The following is a 20,654-nucleotide window of genomic DNA, read 5'->3' on the forward strand; positions in this document are numbered from 1 at the left end:
AATTTTTAAGCTGTACAATTTCTAGTGAATCGATACCTCTCTTAGCTAGGTGTAAGTCAAATCATTGGAAAGTGAGAGGGAAGGATAATGAAATCCTCACCCCCAAAGAGCCCTAGTGGAATTTGATCATGTGACCTTTAAGCCAAATTATGTTTGGTTTAAGTTGTACTCTTCTTTTCAAATTGTCTACATTTTACATAATCTACCACAACATTATTAAATTATGTTGCTTATGAAATTTATTTTAACTTAACTTGTCTAAACTAAATTAAAGGTATTGTTTACATTGTAACCTTGTGTTTCTTTGACTTTTAAGTTGTACTCATGCTTTTCAAATTGTTTATATTGTACATTATAGTTGTAAAACTTAATCTAACATTAATAAATTATGTTGTTTATGAAACAAGCCGGGATTTTTTCTACATTATATATTTATACCCTTGTTTTTCTTTGATTTCAATATCGTAATCATGCCTTTTTATTGTCCAACTTAGGGCCTGTTTTCTTTAGCTTATTTTCAGTTCATCAGTTCAGTTCAGCTCCAATCAATTCAGTTCAGTTCCTAATTTTCTTCTTTCATAAAATATTCAGTTCAGCTCCAATCAATTCAGTTCAATTCAATTCAGCTCAGTTGTATAAATCAGAACAGGCCCTTACGCCAATTAAATCATTTTAAAATCCGTTGCTAAAACTCATTTCTAGCTTTGGTACTTACATCTTTGCTTCTTTTAGGAAGAAAAGATGGAGATCATACGTTGGTAGAGAATAAAGTAAACGGTTATGAATTCAAGTCTAGATAGGCCATGATTTTTATTTTATTTTTGTTGTGAAAATAGCTCAACAAGACAAGATGCAAACAATCTAAGAATCAACAGAGTAAAACACGTTAAATTAAAGCGAAATTTGACTTAGGTACTCAAGCATAATACAATATATTGTACGATAGCATGAGTCGTCACTGAGCCACATGATTGAACATTTTGCCTTGGCAAAACATGACACGTAACCAGTGAGCTAAGCTACGAGACGGGCCTAAGCAACCCTAAAACACTCTACCTGAGTCATGTTCCGGCATAGCCTACTTTCATAATTCCATGTTTAGATTTTATAGAATATAAAACATATTCATGGGTCTCAACTATCAACTTAAGTTGGCATAGCCTACTTCCATAATTCCATGTTTAGATTTGATAGAATATAAAACATGTTACTGGGCCTCAACTATTAACTTAAGTTTTTGGTTGAGTTGGTCTACTAATATGGTATCAGAGCTAACGTAATGAGGTCACGGGTTCGAATCTCATCCACCCCTCCTTCAAAATAGAATTAATTCGCGCCGGGTATGGATAGACCGGTGTTGCATCCACATTTCAAGCCCAAATGACCTCTCAAGTGAGGGGGAGTGATAGAGTATAAAACATATTTTTAGGCCTCAATCATCAACTTAATCTTTTAGTTGAGTTGATCCACTAACAAGATTAAAACTTTGGAAGTAATAAATAAAAACTAGGAAAGGGATGACGGGGGTGGCTACCCTCAATGGTCAGAGAATGAGGGCAACCACAACTTGTTACAGTATTTTGTTAAGGAAGAAGATTCGAGTCATAGTGTATGTTCAGGCTACTTTTACTATTTGAACAGGTTTATTAAAACAATATTGCTATATAAAGTGAATGATGGTCCTACGCCTTTAAATTATCTCATTCAAAAAGGCATGCTCTCCTATCCACACATCTTTTCTTGCATGGATGCATTCAATTCAACATAATGTTCACAATTATTTATCAAAATTTGCAATTTACCCTGAAAAACATGAAAGTCCTAGTTTCATAGTTTGTACCATTGTAACTCAATTCTATGTTTGTTTTTTTTCCTCTACTTAAATCATTCTTTTTGATGAGGAGGTAATCATACAATAACTACTCTCTCCGTTTTTTTTAAATGCATCACTTTGATTTTCACACTATTTACATATTATGGTTGACTTAATTTTTTTACCTCTATAAAATAAATAAATATTATTATATAATATATCATTAGATTCGTCATAAAGTCTAGTTTCATAATATAAATTTGTTTTTTTTTACTAATTAACAATTAAAGATATTAATGGTCAAAGTTGCGTCCCGCCAAATGTGCCAGTCAAACTAATGCAAATTAAAGAAAAAAAAACAGAGGGAGTACAATTTTTTTTTTAATTGGAAACATAAGAAATAATAATGAATGATTCGATGTCAATAGTCGTTATACAATTGTTTGATTAAACTTAGGTCCTATTTCGATTTACCGAAAACAACTGAAATGAAATGAACTGATTGGAACCGAACTGAACTAAATTATTTATGAAAGAAGGAAATTAGGAAGTGAATTGAAATTAATTAAACTGAACTGAACTGAAATTAAGCTAAACAGAACAGGCCCTTAAAAATGCTACTCCCTCCGTGTTTTTTTAAGTGTTACAGTTTGACCTGCACATATAATTTTAGGCAATTTAATTGACTTAAATAGATAAGAGGTAAGTGGGGTAGTTGGAGTATTAAAAAATTGTAAAAGAAAGATAGTAGGGTTAATAGTTTATTGAAACGTAATGAATGTGAGAGGAGAGATATAATAAAAAAAAATAGTAGTGGGTTTGGGTGGGGACCATGAAAGGAGAGAGATATAATATTTTATGTAGCTTTTTGCCAAAAAAAAGGAAGTGTAACACTTATTAAATCACGATCGAATTTAATAAGTGTAACACTTAAAAAAAGGAGTAAAAAGTATTTCAGGTGAAATTGCTTTGTAAGTCGAATGAAGGGTTGTTTTTAGGACTATGAATACGAGTAGGATTCCACTTTATTGTTTGGGAAGTAAACTCAACTTTCTCAACTGGAATTTCTTCTTCTAATTTTTTGTTTTTGGTTTATTTTCATTAAAAAAAGGTCAAATGACTAAAAGTTGATGAAAAAAGTAGACACAAAAAAATGGAAGAAATGGTGAGCAAAAAGCTGGCCACTTGTTACGTAAAATATGAAGTAAAGCAATAGTTGAGACCATGTGCAATTTGAAGTGGGAACTTACACGGTTACACTTACACCTTACTCGTAGAATTTATGCACATCATAAATTCTCAGTAAATAACACAGCCACATATACATTTTTTTAAAAAAAAAATTAATGTCGAGTTTTCGTTTTCAAGGGAGGGGGTAGGGAGAAAGAGTAACAAATTAAGGGCTTGTTGTTTTCACATTATTTTCAGTTTAGTTTACTTTAGTTCTTGATTTTCTTCTCTTATAAAATATCCAGTTTAGTTAAGTTCAGTTCAGTTCAGCTCAGTTCAATAAATCAGAACAGACGCTAAGAAGAAATGAATAGTGAGGGATTGTTCTAAAGTACTTAAATAATCGATGTAAATTTAAAGTACTTCCTCTCTTACCTTCGTGATAAATAGTTACTTACTCTATCCGTTTTATAATAATTGCAAGTTCGCAGTATTTTGACTGGCACACATGTCAACGCATAATTTTGACCATTAATATTTATAGTCACTCCGTATATATTATTAAGAAATATAAAAGTTTAATCTAATGAAAATATACTAATCTAAAAATATTTTACATAGCAACATATGTTTTTTTTTTTATATATAGGTAAAAAATAAAGTCAAAATAAGTATATGAATAGTGCAAAAGTCAACATGTTACGATTATTACGAAACGGAGGAAGTATGCTATTTAAGATGTCGAAGAAGCTTACTTTAAAAAACAAATATGTTTTCCTCAAAAAAAAAAAAAAAAAAGTTTATGTTTGAAATTCATATTGTAGCTAGTATGCTTCAATTAAGTAGCTGGAGTAGTACTTTCACTATCTCAAAATAAAATTCTTATTCTTGTTTTGACCTAAAATTCTCTGTCTATGCGTAGGGCCTGTTTACATTTACTTAATTTCAGTTCAGCTCCAATCAGTTCAGCTCAGTTCAGTTCAGTTCAGCTCCAATCAGTTCAGTTCAGCTTCTAATTTCCCTCTCTCATAAAATATTCATTTCAGCTCAGTTCAGTTCAGTTCAGTTCAGCTCCAATAAGTTTTATTCAGTTCAGTTCAGCTCCAATAAGTTCTATTCAGTTCAGTTCAGTTCAGTTCAGCTCCAATCAGTTCAGTTCAGTTCAGTTCAGAAATGTGAACAGGCCCTTAGCCTAAAATAACTAGTACGAGGAGTAGTTGTTTATTTCACCTAACATTCTCTGCCTATGCTTCAATGTTTAGCATAATAGCAAACCAAGTAAACAATTACTGGAGTAATACTCCTTCTGTCCCTTAATTAGATTCCTACTTCTAGCATTATTTATTCCTCACATAATAGAGAGAAATAGAAATCTAATTAAGGGACAAAGGGAGTTGTTAATAATACTTGTAATTAGTTGGGTTATGTGAGCATTAATATTGATTCACCAGAGGATGTGGGAGAATGAAGACAAAAATTAAAGGACAATAATCACTAGTAGAAAAAAGCAAAAAGGCACCCCTCAATGGCCACCGGTTTTTAAAAACCGGTGGGAAAAAAGGGGAAAAATGGGCGGGATTGTGGGGATATAGTATTGCCACCGGTTTGATTTGAAGCGGTGGGGAAAATATTATTCCCGCCGATTTTGAATCGGTGGGTTTGTTATTAAAAAAAAAGCCCCCCTTTATAATCCCCTTACCCTAACTCACTCCACTCTTTCTCAGCCGCTCTCTTTCTCTCTCCTGCTCTCCCCGTCTCCTTCTGTTCTCCCCTCTCTTTCTCTCTCCTCTCTCCTCTCTCCCCTCTCCTCCTTCTCTTTCTCATCTCCTTCTCTCTCTTCTCCTTCGATCTCCTTCTCCCTCTTCTCCTTCTCGTCTCCTTCTCCTTCTCCTTCATTCGAAGACCACCACCGCAACAATAACACCGTGAACACATGTATGAGCAACACCGAATTTAATCGAGGTTATGGTTTAATTCGATTTTAATCCAAAATTATTCGAGGTTTTCGAATTAATTTTGGGTTTAATTCGATTTTAATCGATTTTTCTGGATTTAATTTTGGGTTTAATTAATCGATTTTGGATTTTAATCGATTTTTCTGGGTTTAATTGATCGATTTTTGGATTTTTCTGGGTTTAATTAATTGATTTTTCTGGGTTTAATTAATCCATTTTGGTATTTTCTGAGTTTTTAATCGATTTTAATTCTGGTTTTTTTTTCTATTTTTTTCTGGGTTTTTAACTAATTTCTGGGTTTTTGTTTTTATTTTTGTGGGTTTTTTTTTTGGGTTTTTCTAACTGATTTTATTCGATTTAAGGGTACATGCAGATCGTTCTGGGTTTTTTTTTATTTTTTTCTCAGCTTATTTATTTTAATCGATTTATTTTTTTGTTGTAATTGGTGCAGGTATATTAATTTAGATCTTAAACCGAAGAATCAAGATGCAAGAATATTGATTTAGATGTTGTATGGGGTTTTTTTGATTTTGATGTTGTAATTTTTTTTATTTATATTGTAATTTTTTTTTATTTATATTGCATTTTTTTTTTGATTTATATGTTGTAATTGTTCGATTTTATTGATTTATATTGTAATTTTTTTTTTGATTATATATTGTAAATTTTCGATTATATTGATTGATATTGTTCGATTTATATTTTGATGTTAGTTTTTTTTTTATTTAATTGTTCAATTATATTTCTTTTTGAAAAAGACAAAAAAAAAAAAAATTATATGTACATTGCCACCGGTTAACCGGTGGCATTTATATTTAATACACACAAAAAAATAAAGCTGGAAGGGTTATTGCCACCGGTTAACCGGTGGCAATACTTGTTTTTGTCACTGGTTTTGAACCGGTGGCTTTTCAATCGAATATTGCCACCCCCAAATGCCCATCGGTTCAAAACCGGTGGCACAGGAGGGTTTTAAACCGGTAGGAAATTGCTATTTTCTACTAGTGAATAGAAGATGAGAAAGTTATTAAATTTAGCTCATCTAATAAGCGACAATCTAATTATGTTTCTTTGATGAGAATCATTGACTATCAATTACTCCACAAACACCCGTGAAAAATTTAAAAGCTCTATGAAGAAGAAAAGAAGTAGTGGTGTACTAATTAGTCAATTAGATAAGGTTGGAAAAGGTAAATCATGATAAATATTAATTAGAGCTATTTAAGTTGACTGAAAATTATATTGAGTAATAAGGTTTAGGAAAAATTGACATTTACTACCAACGAAAGAACCTTGTGTCACATTTGCTACCTGTTTAATTTTTTATTTTATTTTGCTACTACCTAAAATCACATAATTAAAATTTCACTACCACTTAACGGAATTCGTTAAGACTTTGTTAAGTTTATTCAAAAAAAAAAAAAGTAACCCATCCATCTCAATTGCCAGCCCATCCACCTCCACTGCTACCCCTCCCCTCTGCCAGCGCCGGCGTGAACCCACCCCTCTCCCTTTCCCCCACCCTACGCAGCCAACCTCCCCTCCCTTTTCCCCTTTTTGCTGCCCCGACCCTCACCCCAAACCGGAAACCACCTCTTTTCCCTTCCCCCCATCAGATTCGGCCCCCCTCCCCGTTCTCTCCACCAAAATCGACCCCCCCTCCCCTTCCCCTACCCCTACCCTTTTCGGCCATCCTTAGCCCTATATTACCACCCCAAAACCACCTAAGCGAAACCCTAAAATTCGTTTACGGTGGTTTGGGGCTGGTGGTTTAGGATTAGGGATGGCCGAAAGGGTAGGGGAAGGGGAGGGGGGGTCGATTTCGGTGGGGGGATCAAGGAGAGAGGCTGATTTCTGGTGGGGGGAAGGGAAAGGGGGTGGTTTCCGATTCGGGGTGGGGGTCGGGGCAGCAAGCTAAGAACGGGAAAAGGGATGGGGGTTGGTTGCGTAGGTGGGGGAAAGGGAAGGGGGTGGGGTCGCACCGGTGCCGGCAGGGGGAGGGGTGGTAGTTGAGGAGAGGTGGAAGGGTGGCTGCAAGGTGGTTGAACGGTGGCTAAACCCAACTAACAAAAACAGTAACGCCATAACCCATTTGGTAGTGAAATATATATTTAAGGGATTTGGATGGTAGCAAAATAAATAAAAAAAAAAAAAAATGTGACACACGATTCTTTTGCTGGTAGCAAATGTTAATTTTTCCTAAGGTTTACTTTTTTTTTTTAGGCCATTACTTTGCTCAAATAAGTTCACTTAAATTTAAATGAGTTTAAATACAAATTAATTGATTATAGTAGAAGAAAAAACATACCACGACGTGAGTATTTATGTATGCATATAATAGATATAGTATCTTGTACAGAACTTACAACATAATTTGTAGTATTGTCATTTGCCGGGTTCAACTATAATATAATTTGCGGTAACCTTTGATCATTGAACATTTATAGAATCAAACCAAAACCAAAAAAAAAAAAGAGTTATGTCAATAAGTAATGAATTGTTTAGTACATACATAACCTCTAATTATTTATAAATTTTGTTAGGTTAAGCTTTAACGAGCAAACTAAAAAATAACAGAACAACTTGAAAAAAGCAACTGCAAGAATTTAAGTCATGTACTTGATAGTCCCTCAAAAAAAAAAAAAAAAAAAAAAAAGTAACGTGCTTGATAGGATCTTTTAAAATAGTACCTAGTTACTTTTGTGGCATTCACGGGTAGGTGTTGAAGCTTGAAGTTGATTGCCCTGTGGATCCCACTACATTGCTTTCTGTTGCGCAAATGCGCAATACCATCAAGTACACCAAATTTATACCTCTATTTTTATTGTACAGTTTTCTTCAACTTACTACAGTATTATTTATAAATTGAATACGAGTACTTTTATTAATAAGGGTATGTTCTCTTTGGTTTAAGGGCCTGTTTTCATTGAATGAAATGAGCTGAATTGAACTGAACTGAACTTATAAGAGCTGAAGTGAACTGAATATTTTATGAAAGAAGGAAATTAGAAGCTGAGCTGAACTGAACTTATTAGAGCTGAACTGAACTGAAAATAATCTGACGAGAACAGGGCCTAATTTCAGTTTAGTTCAATTCAACTCAATTCAGCTAGGTTCCTAATTTCCTTCTCTCATAAACAATTCAATTCAGTCACTTCAATTCAGTAAATCAAAACAGGCTCTAAGTCCATAAATTTATAACATCCACATTATCTAGTTTTGAATTACATAATTTCAAACAAAAAGTGATTACTTTGTTGGAAGTAAATTAAACTTTAGTTCTATAACTTCAACTTCTTAGAAGAGACAAAGGGTAGAAAATCGTTTAATTGATTACAGAAAGGTGCTCCTTTACACATATATTTATATATACCATCAAACTATCAAAGTGGTATAGATAATCCTTGCAATTTAAGGCCATACACTTGAAATTTGAAAATAGTCTCCATCTTATTTAATCCACTCATCCTTTCTTAAATTAACAAATCGAGTCTCTGCAAGATATTGGGGTAATATTAACGTTAATTATACCCATGTTTAATTAATAAATTGATATTTTATCTTAGTTCTTATAAAATTTTTTAACATTAACTCTCAATATACTACGTACTTTTTATTTACATTACACATACTAGCTTAGTATTATTTTACAAATACTATTATATTATACTTCATTATATAATAATCCATATAATAAGTCAAAATTTACAAGACTATACATGAAATGACCATCCTACACCATAAGTTAAAATTTTCGTTCATAAGTGGTCCTTACAATATTTTTCCATATATTCTTTCTGCACACAAAATGACTCCTGGACATACACTTTTCACTTTGTCCTTAAGCTGCCCATATCCTAATTCCTAAACAAAACATGTCCTCTCTTTTTTCTTCTTCTTCTCCTTCTTCTTCTTTTACCTCCTACGTTACCCCTACACTATGTACCATCCTTATTATTCTCTTGACCACCATAACCACCTCACATTCTATCGTGAGCGGTCCGCCTCCGCCGGTGATCACAACCGCTCGAAACGCCACTCACGGCCACCACCGGCAGCTATCGATAGATTACTACGCCAAGACGTGCTCTGAGGTGGAGAAGCTTGTGGCTTCCGTCACGTCGGAGCAATTTAAAGCTGCTCCCGCTATTGCTTCCGCCACTGTTCGGCTTTTCTTCCATGATTGCTTTGTTGAGGTACATTATATTCATGCACAACATTACATTATCTATCTAATAACTATAATTTTATGTTATAAACACAGATATATGTAGGTTGAGGGCTACTTAATGATTATGATACAATTGTTATATGAATAGTAACAATTAATGTAATGTAATATACTTTTAATATATCATATACTTTCCAAACTATTCTTCTTTAATTATATTTTTAATCCCAAAAATGACTAGTACACTAGGCTCCTTGATTAGAATCTTAATTACAAATTCGGTTTTACACTTTAACTATTTTAAAGCACGTATGTAATTCATATCTATATGTTGTGAAGTATTGATTATAACAATTTGCTATTTGTTTACGTGCTCTCAAAAAAAAAAAAAAAAATGCATATATGATTTTGTGAATATGTTCATTACTTAATTAACCATTTCGGTATGTATAAAATGGTGGTGGATTTCTTGAATTTAATATAAGATACATTATACTCCATCCATTGCTAATAGTTCTTTCTTAAATGTTTTTTATTTATTTAATTTTTTGGTACAATTCTTTAATGTTTTTAAACTTTTATTTTGTTCCATTTATTGCAAGAAAAGTTTACCATATTACCCTCACTCACCCACAACAATTCATTCTCTTGTAATATTTTTGTACCGTATAAGATTTGACCTCCCTGTCCTTTTGAGTTGTTGTGATTACTATACTATGCTAAAATATGCTCTGCTCTGCTTTGTTTAGCTTACTCAAAAGCTCAAAAGAACAGGACCTAATATTGTTACTCCATAAATAATTAACAGTCACTCATTTTCCGCTTGTTGTTTCACCTTTACACTCTCTTTGTTAGTGTCTTAATTTAATTAGTTCTTGTGCAAATTGGAGTAAGTGTCTATAGTATTTTGTAGCGTAGGTAGTAAATACATGATGATGATGATGGTCCAATGATTTCGGGTTAGTTCTGTTAGTTTGAGGGAAGGACCAATGCATGTTAAGAATTTATGATGATGGTACACTGATGAGTATAGTGTATTGCACTAAAAAGGAAAATAATAATTATTGAAAACGATGGAAATTTATGTGTTCTTGTTAATGGAAAATTGACTAGTTGTTGCACACAGTAAAGTGTAATGTGATGCAACTCTAGGGTTTATCCGAACATAAAAACAATGGTGTCCTTAAAAGGTAGAAAGTAAGAATATTCTTTAGGCTTTTAGAAAGACCAAAAGGTCCATGACAAATTGACAATCTTACTCACCCCTTTGATCATCTAAACCACCCCTCACCCCCCCTCCCCCTCCTCTTCAAGAAATGTGTTTCTGTTAAATATAATCATCTTATTATCAGGGAATTCAAACCACAATATAATAATTCGATTTAAAAGTAATAAATATAAGTTGAACAATCGGCCACTATAGTTTTGTTATAACAGTTGAGAATTATTAAAACATGTTATGTTTTTTCGGTGTTTAATTCTAATACATTCTTAGGAATTATCAAAATAGATTATGTCCTTTTACGTGATTAAATTATGGTAACATACTATTTTTTTGTTTAGGGATGTGATGCATCAATATTGATATCGTCTAAGCCAGGAAGCAAAGAATTAGCCGAAAGAGATGCATCACAAAACAAGAATTTACCTATTGAAGCATTCGAAGGTATCAACAAAGCCAAAGCTCTAGTAGAGGGCAAATGTCCAGGAGTTGTATCTTGTATAGACATTCTTACAATCTCAACTAGGGATTATGTTCATTTGGTAAGTTGTCCTAATCTTATTTCTTTTACCAACTTGAAAACTAATGTGTCAAATTTTTGTACATAAAAATTTCTAGGAGCAAGACTAAATAAATGTGTATTGACAAAATTATTCATCCTTAAAAACTGAGAATTATAATAGTAATTACTCTCAAGCCGAATTTTGGACTTTTTCTTCGTATGGGTAGCCTTCTCTAATCGAAAATGGATTTTGAACCTTGGAAAAGATAACTATAAGAATCAAAATGTTTTTCAACTATTTTGTCTTTAAATTCACTCCAATTTAATTGAATACATATGATTTGATTAGGCTAGGTCAATTATTGATTATACGAGCTTTGACTTCAGATCACCTATTCATCTTCACGTAAACCTCATTTAAGTTGTTAATGATAGGACGACTCATCATTTTTAATTTGTTACAACTTGAGAAGGACAAGAAAATAGTGCAACTCAAAGCCAACCTAAGACAATTACAAAACATATCCATGCCAACTTTTGCACAAGAAAACAAATTCAAGTTAAGATTAAACAAATACTCTAATTTGGTTTATTGTATTAGCCTGGAGAAGAGACTCTTAAACCGAAATCAAACGACAAAATCAGATCAACCTTTTTCTTAGAAGAAAAAACCAAAATTAACCCGTGACAATGAAAAATCTTTCTAGATTTCTTAGCAAGTAGGACAAATTATATTGAAATAATTAGTGCATGATGAGACCATATAATATGTATGTTTCCTCAAATTATATGGGGCAAATCATAATACTTCATTAGTGGGAGTCAAAAGCTGCACAAACTGCAAGGTCAAATTGTGGTGCTTTGAGCTATGTACAGAACACTGCAGTTGGAGACTTGTAAAAAACAAGATGTTAAACTAGCCAATAGCCCAATAGTGGGAATTAATATATGGACAATATGTAGTGGTCAATTAATATTGTTTGAACAATTTACAAAGACAATAAATAATGAAATTCTTGACAAAAAAATCTAGAATTTGGATGATTAAATTTTTAAAAAAATCCTAATTTTTACAATCTTCAGATTTAATTCTAAGTATAAGAAGAAAAAATTCTAAGTAAATATTATGAATAATTATACTCATATGTTAATCACATACGTGTGTGTATATATATGTAGTTGATCATGTAAACGTCGACATGCTTTACATGATCAACTATAAGTTTTTAGATCGATTATACCTACATGTGACAATTGTTTTGAAGGTGGTAAAGAATAATTGTATGTCCTATTTTTCCGCCAATAAAGAAGTGTTATTAAATTATTGTATGAATGATTACAGGCAGGAGGTCCTTATTATGAAGTGAAGAAGGGAAAATGGGATGGAAAGATATCAAAAGCATCTCATGTGCCTTCTAACATTCCTCAAACTAATGCCACAGTTGATGAGCTCTTGAAGCTATTCAACTCAAAAGGGCTAAATATGGAGGATCTCGTTGTTCTTTCAGGTTAGTGGCAGATCACAATACTATTGTATAATGTGTAAATTTATCTATCTCTATTTTCCACCTTTAATTTTCATATTGCTTTACTTTGATACCTCAATTTTAAAATTTGTCTATGTCAGGTGCACATACAATAGGGTATTCACATTGCAAGTACATTATCAATCGAATATACAATTACAAAGGTACTAAACAACCACAACCAAACATTGATCCGAAGTTGTTGCAAGCTTTGAGAATGTATTGCCCACATCATGGTGGAAATGAAGATATTGTGGTTCCATTTGATGTTACCACACCTTATACATTTGATCATGCATATTATGGAAATCTAGAGAAAAATATGGGAATTTTGATGACGGACCAAGCCTTATACTTAGATCCAAGAACTAAGCCTATTGTACAAAGTCTATCCAAGGATAAACAGAAGTTTTTCAAAGCATTTGCGCAAGCTATGGAAAAAATGGGAAACATTCATGTGAAAAGAGGAAGAAAACATGGGGAAATGAGGAAAGATTGTAGTTCACACATGTAATGGGATTTCTTTTTTTACGGGCACATGTAATGGGATTTTATACATATACCCATCAATTTTTTTTTTTTATTTTTAATTTGTTTTTGATGTGCGATTTTCTCTCTAGTTATTGGATATGTCCAATATTGTATTTAAAATAGTTATACGAAATTGGACCCAACCAATAACATAGAGGGTGGATATGTATTTGTTTAGGTGGAAAAAAATTACAAATTGAATTTAATAAGAGACAAGCTAATTTCCAAAATAATTAGCTACTCATTATCAATACGAAGTACTTCGTAGTAGACAAGTACATGGAGATAGATAGCTAGTTAATTGTCTCTAAACTCAACAATGGGGCTTATTTTCCATTTAGAATTTGACTCATTGTTAGAGGATGTTTGTGTAGTAGTTAACATTTTATTATTGGTTGCATAATGTCAAGAGGCATTTGAAAATTTGTTATCCATCATCTCCCTAGAGTAGTGCCTTTGCGTATTGAATAAATTTTTAAAAATCATTATCTTAAAGAAGTACTCTGCATCATCTTATGTACTAATAGATAAGTTGTCCCTTGATTAGTGAATGCACTATTATCTAGTTTCCTTAAAAATAAAAGACTTTCACATTTTCATTTGAAAAAAATAAAATAAAGATTATGCTCTTAGGTAGTACTTCCTCCTTTTTTTTTTTTTTTTTTTTTTTTTATTTTATTTTATTTTTTTATTTGCATCACTTCTATATATAGTAACTTTACATTATATTTTATTATTTCTCTCTCTTACTTTAAAATCCACTCAAATTAATTTATCATTTCTCTCTCTCATGGTTCCCACTACTCTCTCACATATTTTCACTTTTATGACCCCCATATTACTTTTACCATAATAAATTATTCATCCACTCATATTATTAATTCATTCTCCTAAAATTTTGCGCATTTGCAAGTGATACAAATAAAAAAAAATAAAAAAAATGGAGGGAGTATTAAATTGAAAACTGTAAAAATAAGTCCAAAAGAAGAGGGCGTAAGTCTAACATTAGAATACCTTCACTAGAAATGGGCTGATTTTGAATACTATTTCTGTTAACTTTTAGTTGTAATTTTAGAATATTTTACATCTCACAAATATAATACCCTAAAATTGCGAGTAACAGTTAACGGAGATAGTACAATCTTTTCCACATCCACAATAATCAACAAATCCGTTGTAGTCTAGTTGGTCAGGATACTCGGCTCTCACCCGAGAGACCCGGGTTCAAGTCCCGGCAACGGAAGTCCCCCTTTTTTTTTTTTTTATTTTTTTATTTTTTTTATCTATCTACAAAATTGGCGGGAACATCAACCAAACAACAACACTCCCACTACTCCATCTTCCCAACGAAGCTTACATTTTGCAGTTTCCACAAAATTAGGGTTTCCAATTTTCCATCCCCAATTTCATCGAAAGAGGAGAGAGAAATTCGGAAGCTCCAAAAATGGAGAAATTCAGAAGAAGAGCAACTACTACTAACAGAGGATTGGAAGAGAATACCATGGCTATTCTCGAATCATTTTGCGCGCATGATTCTTCTCATGTTCATGATGATCGTAAGTTTCCTTTTTCTTAAAATTTTTCGATTTTTTTTTTGGATTTTGTTTGAATTTCGAAAATTGGTGATTTGAAACCCTAGGTTTGGCTTTTCTGGAGGCGGTTCGTTTTGCTTCAATAGTTCCTGAAAATGGAACTCCTCCTACCAAGTAATTTTTCTGATTAAATTTGGTGTTAATTTATGTATATTTGATGATTTTGTATTTTGTTGTGTGAATTTTAATTATTGGTAATAATTGTAGTAAAATGATGGAAGCGATTTTCGAGATAATGAGGGAAGCGAAGTCTTTGGAACTTGTAGTTGCTAGTTATCAGCTTCTTTGTGAATTAGAGAAGGTATTACTTGCTAAATTTGATTAATTTAACTATTTAAGTGAGTGTATAGTTATACAATTATGGGAATTCTTATTATGTAATGTGCAGCACTTTCCTCGGGTTTATTTATCGAATGAGGATGATAAGGAAGCGCCTTCTAGCAAATCTGCTCAGCTAATTGTATTTGAAGAGGTATTATGGGGTTGTTGATTTCCAATTTTGAGTAAATTTGGTACTCCGTGCTTTGGTTTTGAAATGTGGTTTGTACTTTTATATTGTGTTTATAGGCTTGGTTGCCGTTTGCTGTTGGCTCTGACATGGCTTCGAGTGACAGGAATGTAGCGAGTAAAGGATTTAAAGAACCTATTAGTCCTTCTGTGAGTTACATTATCCTATTTTTTGTGTGTTTATTTATCCTATTGTAAATGGCAGTAATTTTCTTATCCTTTGCCTCGATAACTTTTCTCCTGTTTTAAACTAATGGTCATGGTCTCATAGTCATGGATATTAGTTTATGGAATGTTTGGAATAGTTGTCACCTCCCTCAAAGCGCAATGCTTTAAAATCGGACTTGCCAAAATGTCCACATGTAAATTGAGCAAAGGGGAGAGTGCCTGAATGGTTATCTATTATTTTGGGTCTTTCAAAACCATGGTATTATAATCCACATGGTGTTGGTTTGATGTGGCAACTGTTTCTCTTGTAGGGAGTATTTTCTTAGATGTCGCATACTTTTTTTAGGAATACAATATGTGTCATAGTTTCTGCATTGTACCATGCCTTATATGCCTATATGGTAATTTGGTTTGTAAGTTGTAACTGTTGTTTATTGATGATTTGAGGGGAATGGAGGGAAAGGAGGAAGAAGATTATGCTTTCATAATTACTTTATCATGTAATTTTGGGTTTTGTTAACATCTGAGAAATTATCTATTTTCCTTATACTACGTATATTATTTGTTTCACACAACGGAGCTAAGGTTTTTCACATCCTCATCAACAACCAAGTTGTTCTCCTCACTTCTCAGTCATAAGCCCCTCAAAATAATTTAGCATAAAGATTATCTGAATCTCATTTTCGATTGGTATATCAGGGATTTAAGCTTCTGTTGGAAAGTCTCAATGAAGATGCTGAAGGAATAGAATCGTCAGAAACAAAGGTAATGCTGTCTCACTCTAAGGGCTAGAAAGCAATGTAATCTAGCTATTATAATCATTTTGGATTTCAGGACCCAAGTGATATCATTTGCAGCTACAGAATTCATTTGCCTTTATTAATATCATTATATTTTTTTTATAAATAAATTTTATGGTACAGTTAGAGCTCCTGGCGAAGATGTATTTGTTTCAATACCTAATCTTTATTTTTGAGGCAGACTTTTTACCTCGTCACCATGACTTTCTAGGTAATTCGAAACTGTATACGTTACTTGCTTTTCAAAGTATGTAGTTTTTTTTTTCTTTTCTTTGGTGTATTGACTAGTTTTAATTTTTCGTCTCAGAGAACTCGAATTGGATTTCTCTTAAAGACTCTTTGCTTAACAAGTTTCTGGTATGTTTTTTTGATTTAAAGACGATGGTTTTTTTGCTAGCAAAGAATCCGTTTTTCATCCACTGAACTAATCTCTAGTTTGAACAACCATTTTGCACAAGGGACACTCATAGTGGATTTTGTGACAGGGGTCAAGGCGAATTAATTACAAAGACGTGGCAAAGGATACCTTCTTTGTTCTATGTAATTTGTTCCTTGCTCGGACTCCAACAAACAGTAATTCTGGAACTACTAAAAGCTCTTCAGATGATATGCATAACAATAATGATTCAGCTTTAGCTCTTTCTTTACCAGAGGTAGAGAAGAGTACTCTTAAAGCTGTAGAGAAACTTCTTAAAATGGTATGCTTATACGCCGTAACATCATTATATGAGAGAGATGTTACACGACAACTTTATTTCAACCCTTATAAACTGTGATCGTTGTTGCTTCCAGATGATAAATCTTGATTTGTCAAAGAAGAAAGCAGATGCGCAAAGCCTCACTACAAGAGCAGATGGTGTAAGGTATCCCCTATCCTATTATGAAATGTTGTCGTATTGCTCATTATTTGTTCCTTTGTCGTATTGCTCATTATTTGTTCCCAGTATCAAGTCAATTGCTGCAGTAAGGCATATCCCAAGTCATCAACAATACTGTATGTTTGGTTCTAGAATTCATATGAGATTTATAGGAAAAGAAAGGAAGTGATTGAAAAAAGAAAATTCTAAACTGTTGATTTTCCTTTTAATTTACTTTTGCTATCTTTTCCCTTCTTTTTGCTTCCCTTCTTTCCGTTTCCTTTATTAAAACAATACCGAATAACCTATGAATGTAGTTTGTGCACGATTGGTTTCTTCTAACATGCCTTTGCTCTGCATTCTCTGGTGTCTGTCTGGTATTATTTTTTATAAAAATTAAAACCTTAGTTATGTTCTGGCATGATTGCAGAACCCCTATGGTTGAGTTGATAATGGATGAACTCTTTTATGACAAAGACCTGCTTTCTCCATTTCTTCAGGTATAGTTTCTAGAAGTACAAATTCTTACTCCCAATTGAACTCAGTGGTGCTGCTCCTGCAGATTGCTCATATTTCGATTTTAGGTTTTTGCTCTTAGAATTATTTTGAAATGGTGGTTTAATGTTTTATGACATTTTTTTTTTTGTTTTTTCATTTCATGTTTAGATGTGCAGTTGATTTATTCATGCCATTTTGTTTAGGAAATCATCATGAAGATATGATGGAGATGAGCTTTCCATGTTTGTAATGTCTGACATCGTTGTGTGTTCTGCAAACTTCCGCAGGCCTTTGATGATCCTAGATTGAAGCTGGAAATAGTTTCACAATACATTCATAAGTATAATGTCAAAGTAAGCTCTATATCTGACTTGTGCATCAAGCTGCAAAAATAATCTCAAGTTTTCTATTAGTTTGTCAACAGTATACTTGATTATATATGTTTATCTAAGTACTCAATTCTGAATTAAAATGCTGGTAGCATTTAAAGTGCATAGTAATGTATCTTCGTAAAGACTTCCAGTTAACAGTTATTATTATTATTATTTTTTTTTTTTTTACCTTGTATGCCTGGGACTCTTTGTAAGTTTGAGCACGCCCCTGATTGGTATAAGTAGTCCCTATCATGGAGTGTTTCTTCTTGCTTCCACACGTCATTGTCTCTTCATACTTGACTTAATGTCTTTTCTGAATTACCTGAGCCACTTTTTCCTTGTTTCCCGTGTTATAATTAGCTGCATTAACATTATCAAGGGTCTTCCATGTGGTGGTGTAAGAATTCCATTCAATGTTGGACCAAAATGCTCCTTAACGCTCAATGAATCTAATCCTTTTTCACCTTCTTCCATGTGGTGGTGAAGACATTGTATCCAACTTTGAACCAATATTTTCTTTATTGCTCAATGAATTTAATCCTTTCCACCTTTCATTTGGTTACGCATGGCTGTAATTGGCATTGACAAATGTTTTTAGTTATAAAGATTCTAAAATCATTTAGTGTTTTATCCTCTTTAATTTGTTACATATTGGTTTTTACTGTGGTTTGCAGCCATCTACTCGCAAGAGGAAGTTAGATGACTCACAAGATGATACGGCAGTTATTGGATTCTTTAACTGCTTCTTGTATAGCGCCAGTACAAAAGCCATTGTTAAGAAAGTTGGTGCTGAGGCAGTTCAAGTGATGTTAGCTCATGCTCTGCAGGTGATTATAGTCATTATACTGTCTTCCACCAATCCTTTATGGAGGCATATTATCTTTGTTGAACTGTTTGGATATCTGTTTTGTTTTTGTTTTTAGTTATTGAAGAAGGTACTTTTAGATTAATATTTGGCCAAAGATAAACTGATAAATAGGATTATATGGGATGAGGTGGTAGTTACCCAAACAAGGACTAGAAATCTGTCAAATAAATTTTGCATATACTTTTGTTTGCTTGAAAGCATAATATAACATGCCATTACTTTCTTTAAACATATTTTTTGTAGGCTTGCATGTCAATACCCAAGGAGCAACTTCATGAAGTAACATCTGATTCAAAAAATGATGCTAGACACAGTCCACTGGTAAACATTTGCAACAATATCATTTCAGCTTTCACCAAGCTCAGGGAAACAGATGAGTAAGTTTCTGAAGTCTACATTCTCCATGTACATGTTTCTCTATTTTAATATACCTTAGGTTTTGCTTAATTATAAACTATATGTGATCTTAAGGTTGAAGCATGGAACAATATTGTTGCACTTTTTTGACATGAATACTCACTACCGTCTAGTTGAGTCTTTTGATGCGCCAATAGACAAATGATATGGCACTAGATGTAAAGGAGTGTATTCGATCAATCAATGATTTTAAAGTATTAAAACTAGCTATTATATGATAGTATACTTAGCAAAGATTAAGTTAATTGATTGATTATGTGTTCATTAATCAATATAGATGTATAATGAAACAAACAAAGATAGAAAGGTGGTCAATATTTCGCCTTTACAATTTTAGCTCTATCATAGCCTAGACCTTACAGTCTGGTCAAGAGTTTGAAGTCTTTTTCAACTTTCAAATATTTCTGTTTTTTCATTTGAGAAATTGAGTTTGGAAGTATTCACCCATTGAAGAGCTAGTCGTAGATGGTTGCTCACCAAGCTGTCATGATGTTACTATACCTTGAACTAACATGGAAATGCTTTACAATTTATGTCTAGGCACTTGCAAATATTACCTATTGGTAAGGAAGCACTATTTACAGCTGCTAGTTTACTTTCTACTAAGTCATAGGAGCTCTCTAATCCTTCCAGAGTTCACCTTTTTTTTACAAATCTTGAAGGTATCTGCAGGCAGCTGCTCTTTAAACATTAACTTGCTCACGCTTGCATTCCCTGCTCATAACTTGTTTGTTTGCCCATTTCTTTTGTTCTGAGTAGAACATGCTTTCTCCTGGCCATGCAAGGAATGATTATGAAGTTAATCAACACTTGCGCTTCCGTCCCCAAGAGTGACACTCTATGTAGATTATGTCAACTAGATTTTGGAAGTTGCAGCATTTTAGCTATCCTATGGCGAATCAGCTAGCTTAGGAAGGTGCTTGTAAAGAGTTTTCATTCCTGGACTGCAGCTAGGTAGCACTTAATGTGCGGACATTTTCGTAGTAGATGATGCTACTGTATATAATGAACTTGACTACCCATTGGTTTCCCTTGTTTTTAGCTGAGATATCTAATGGTCAGTTATTGTTTCTTCTTGTGGCATCTACCAATTAGAATTTTTATGTATAGAATTGCTTTGGCTCTGGTGTTTTATAACAGGAAAAGAAAGTTCAGTGATTAAGAGTATGAAAAAAAAATCAGAAACTTTTTAATCTAGAAAAGTTCAAAAACTAATTATCTTTTCCCAATTATGAGATTTTGGGCAGAAAGAAAGACTGCACGAAGTGTACAACTTGTTACTATGATCTCAAATGCTGCACATCAGAATTCTGTAGTAGCATCTTAGCTCGTATCAGAAAAAAAAAAAAATATAATTTGCATAATTTTGTTCTTGTATTTCCTCCGTCCCACAATATATGAGACGTTAGACTTTTTTTTACAATTTATGCGTTAGGTTTGACCATAATTTATTACTAACATAATAAAAATATATTTTATCATAAAATAATAAAATATGTCGTTAGATAGGTTTTAATATAAAGTTTCATGATATACGGAGTATAATTATATATGAAAAAAAAATAAAGTCAAACTAGTGTATTGACATGTGTGCAATATTTGACTATGTCATGTATGATGAGACAGAAGGAGTAACAATTTATATAAATCAAGGAAGAATTGTCAATAATCATTGCAGGTTTC

The 20,654-nt window shown here is 32.8% G+C and overlaps 2 protein-coding genes and 1 non-coding gene across 5 annotated transcripts; all 3 read left to right on the forward strand.

The window, feature by feature from the left end:
* The first annotated feature begins 8,747 nt into the window (after positions 1-8,747).
* On the forward strand, positions 8,748-13,133 carry LOC145579358 (peroxidase 19-like). Of its 2 annotated transcripts, XM_081636595.1 has the most exons (5): positions 8,748-9,134; positions 10,673-10,785; positions 10,825-10,873; positions 12,176-12,341; positions 12,461-13,133. In XM_081636595.1, exons 1-5 carry the CDS (start codon positions 8,814-8,816, stop codon positions 12,871-12,873), a joined length of 1,062 nt encoding a protein of 353 aa, XP_081492721.1. In that variant the 5' UTR covers positions 8,748-8,813; the 3' UTR covers positions 12,874-13,133. The 2 variants fall into 2 exon arrangements, with proteins under 2 accessions (XP_081492721.1, XP_081492720.1); XM_081636594.1 differs by having other exon boundaries at positions 10,673-10,873.
* An 890-nt stretch (positions 13,134-14,023) lies between these two features.
* On the forward strand, positions 14,024-20,045 carry LOC145579359 (negative regulator of systemic acquired resistance SNI1-like). Of its 2 annotated transcripts, XM_081636598.1 has the most exons (16): positions 14,024-14,446; positions 14,530-14,596; positions 14,690-14,783; positions 14,871-14,954; positions 15,050-15,139; positions 15,857-15,922; positions 16,081-16,168; positions 16,265-16,314; positions 16,443-16,655; positions 16,750-16,820; positions 17,245-17,314; positions 17,600-17,665; positions 18,361-18,513; positions 18,798-18,931; positions 19,512-19,633; positions 19,731-20,045. In XM_081636598.1, the coding sequence occupies exons 1-15, from the start codon at positions 14,335-14,337 to the stop codon at positions 19,582-19,584; spliced, it is 1,431 nt and encodes a 476-aa protein (XP_081492724.1). In that variant the 5' UTR covers positions 14,024-14,334; the 3' UTR covers positions 19,585-19,633; positions 19,731-20,045. The 2 variants fall into 2 exon arrangements, with proteins under 2 accessions (XP_081492724.1, XP_081492722.1); XM_081636596.1 differs by lacking the exon at positions 19,731-20,045 and having other exon boundaries at positions 19,512-19,666.
* Positions 14,061-14,133, forward strand: TRNAE-CUC (transfer RNA glutamic acid (anticodon CUC)). The gene has a single exon. It is a non-coding gene; the product is annotated as a tRNA-Glu (tRNA).
* Positions 20,046-20,654: the final 609 nt, after the last annotated feature.

This window comes from Chenopodium album, chromosome 14 (assembly GCF_948465745.1).
Source record: "Chenopodium album chromosome 14, dcCheAlbu1.1, whole genome shotgun sequence".
NCBI classification, from domain to species: Eukaryota; Viridiplantae; Streptophyta; class Magnoliopsida; order Caryophyllales; family Amaranthaceae; genus Chenopodium; species Chenopodium album.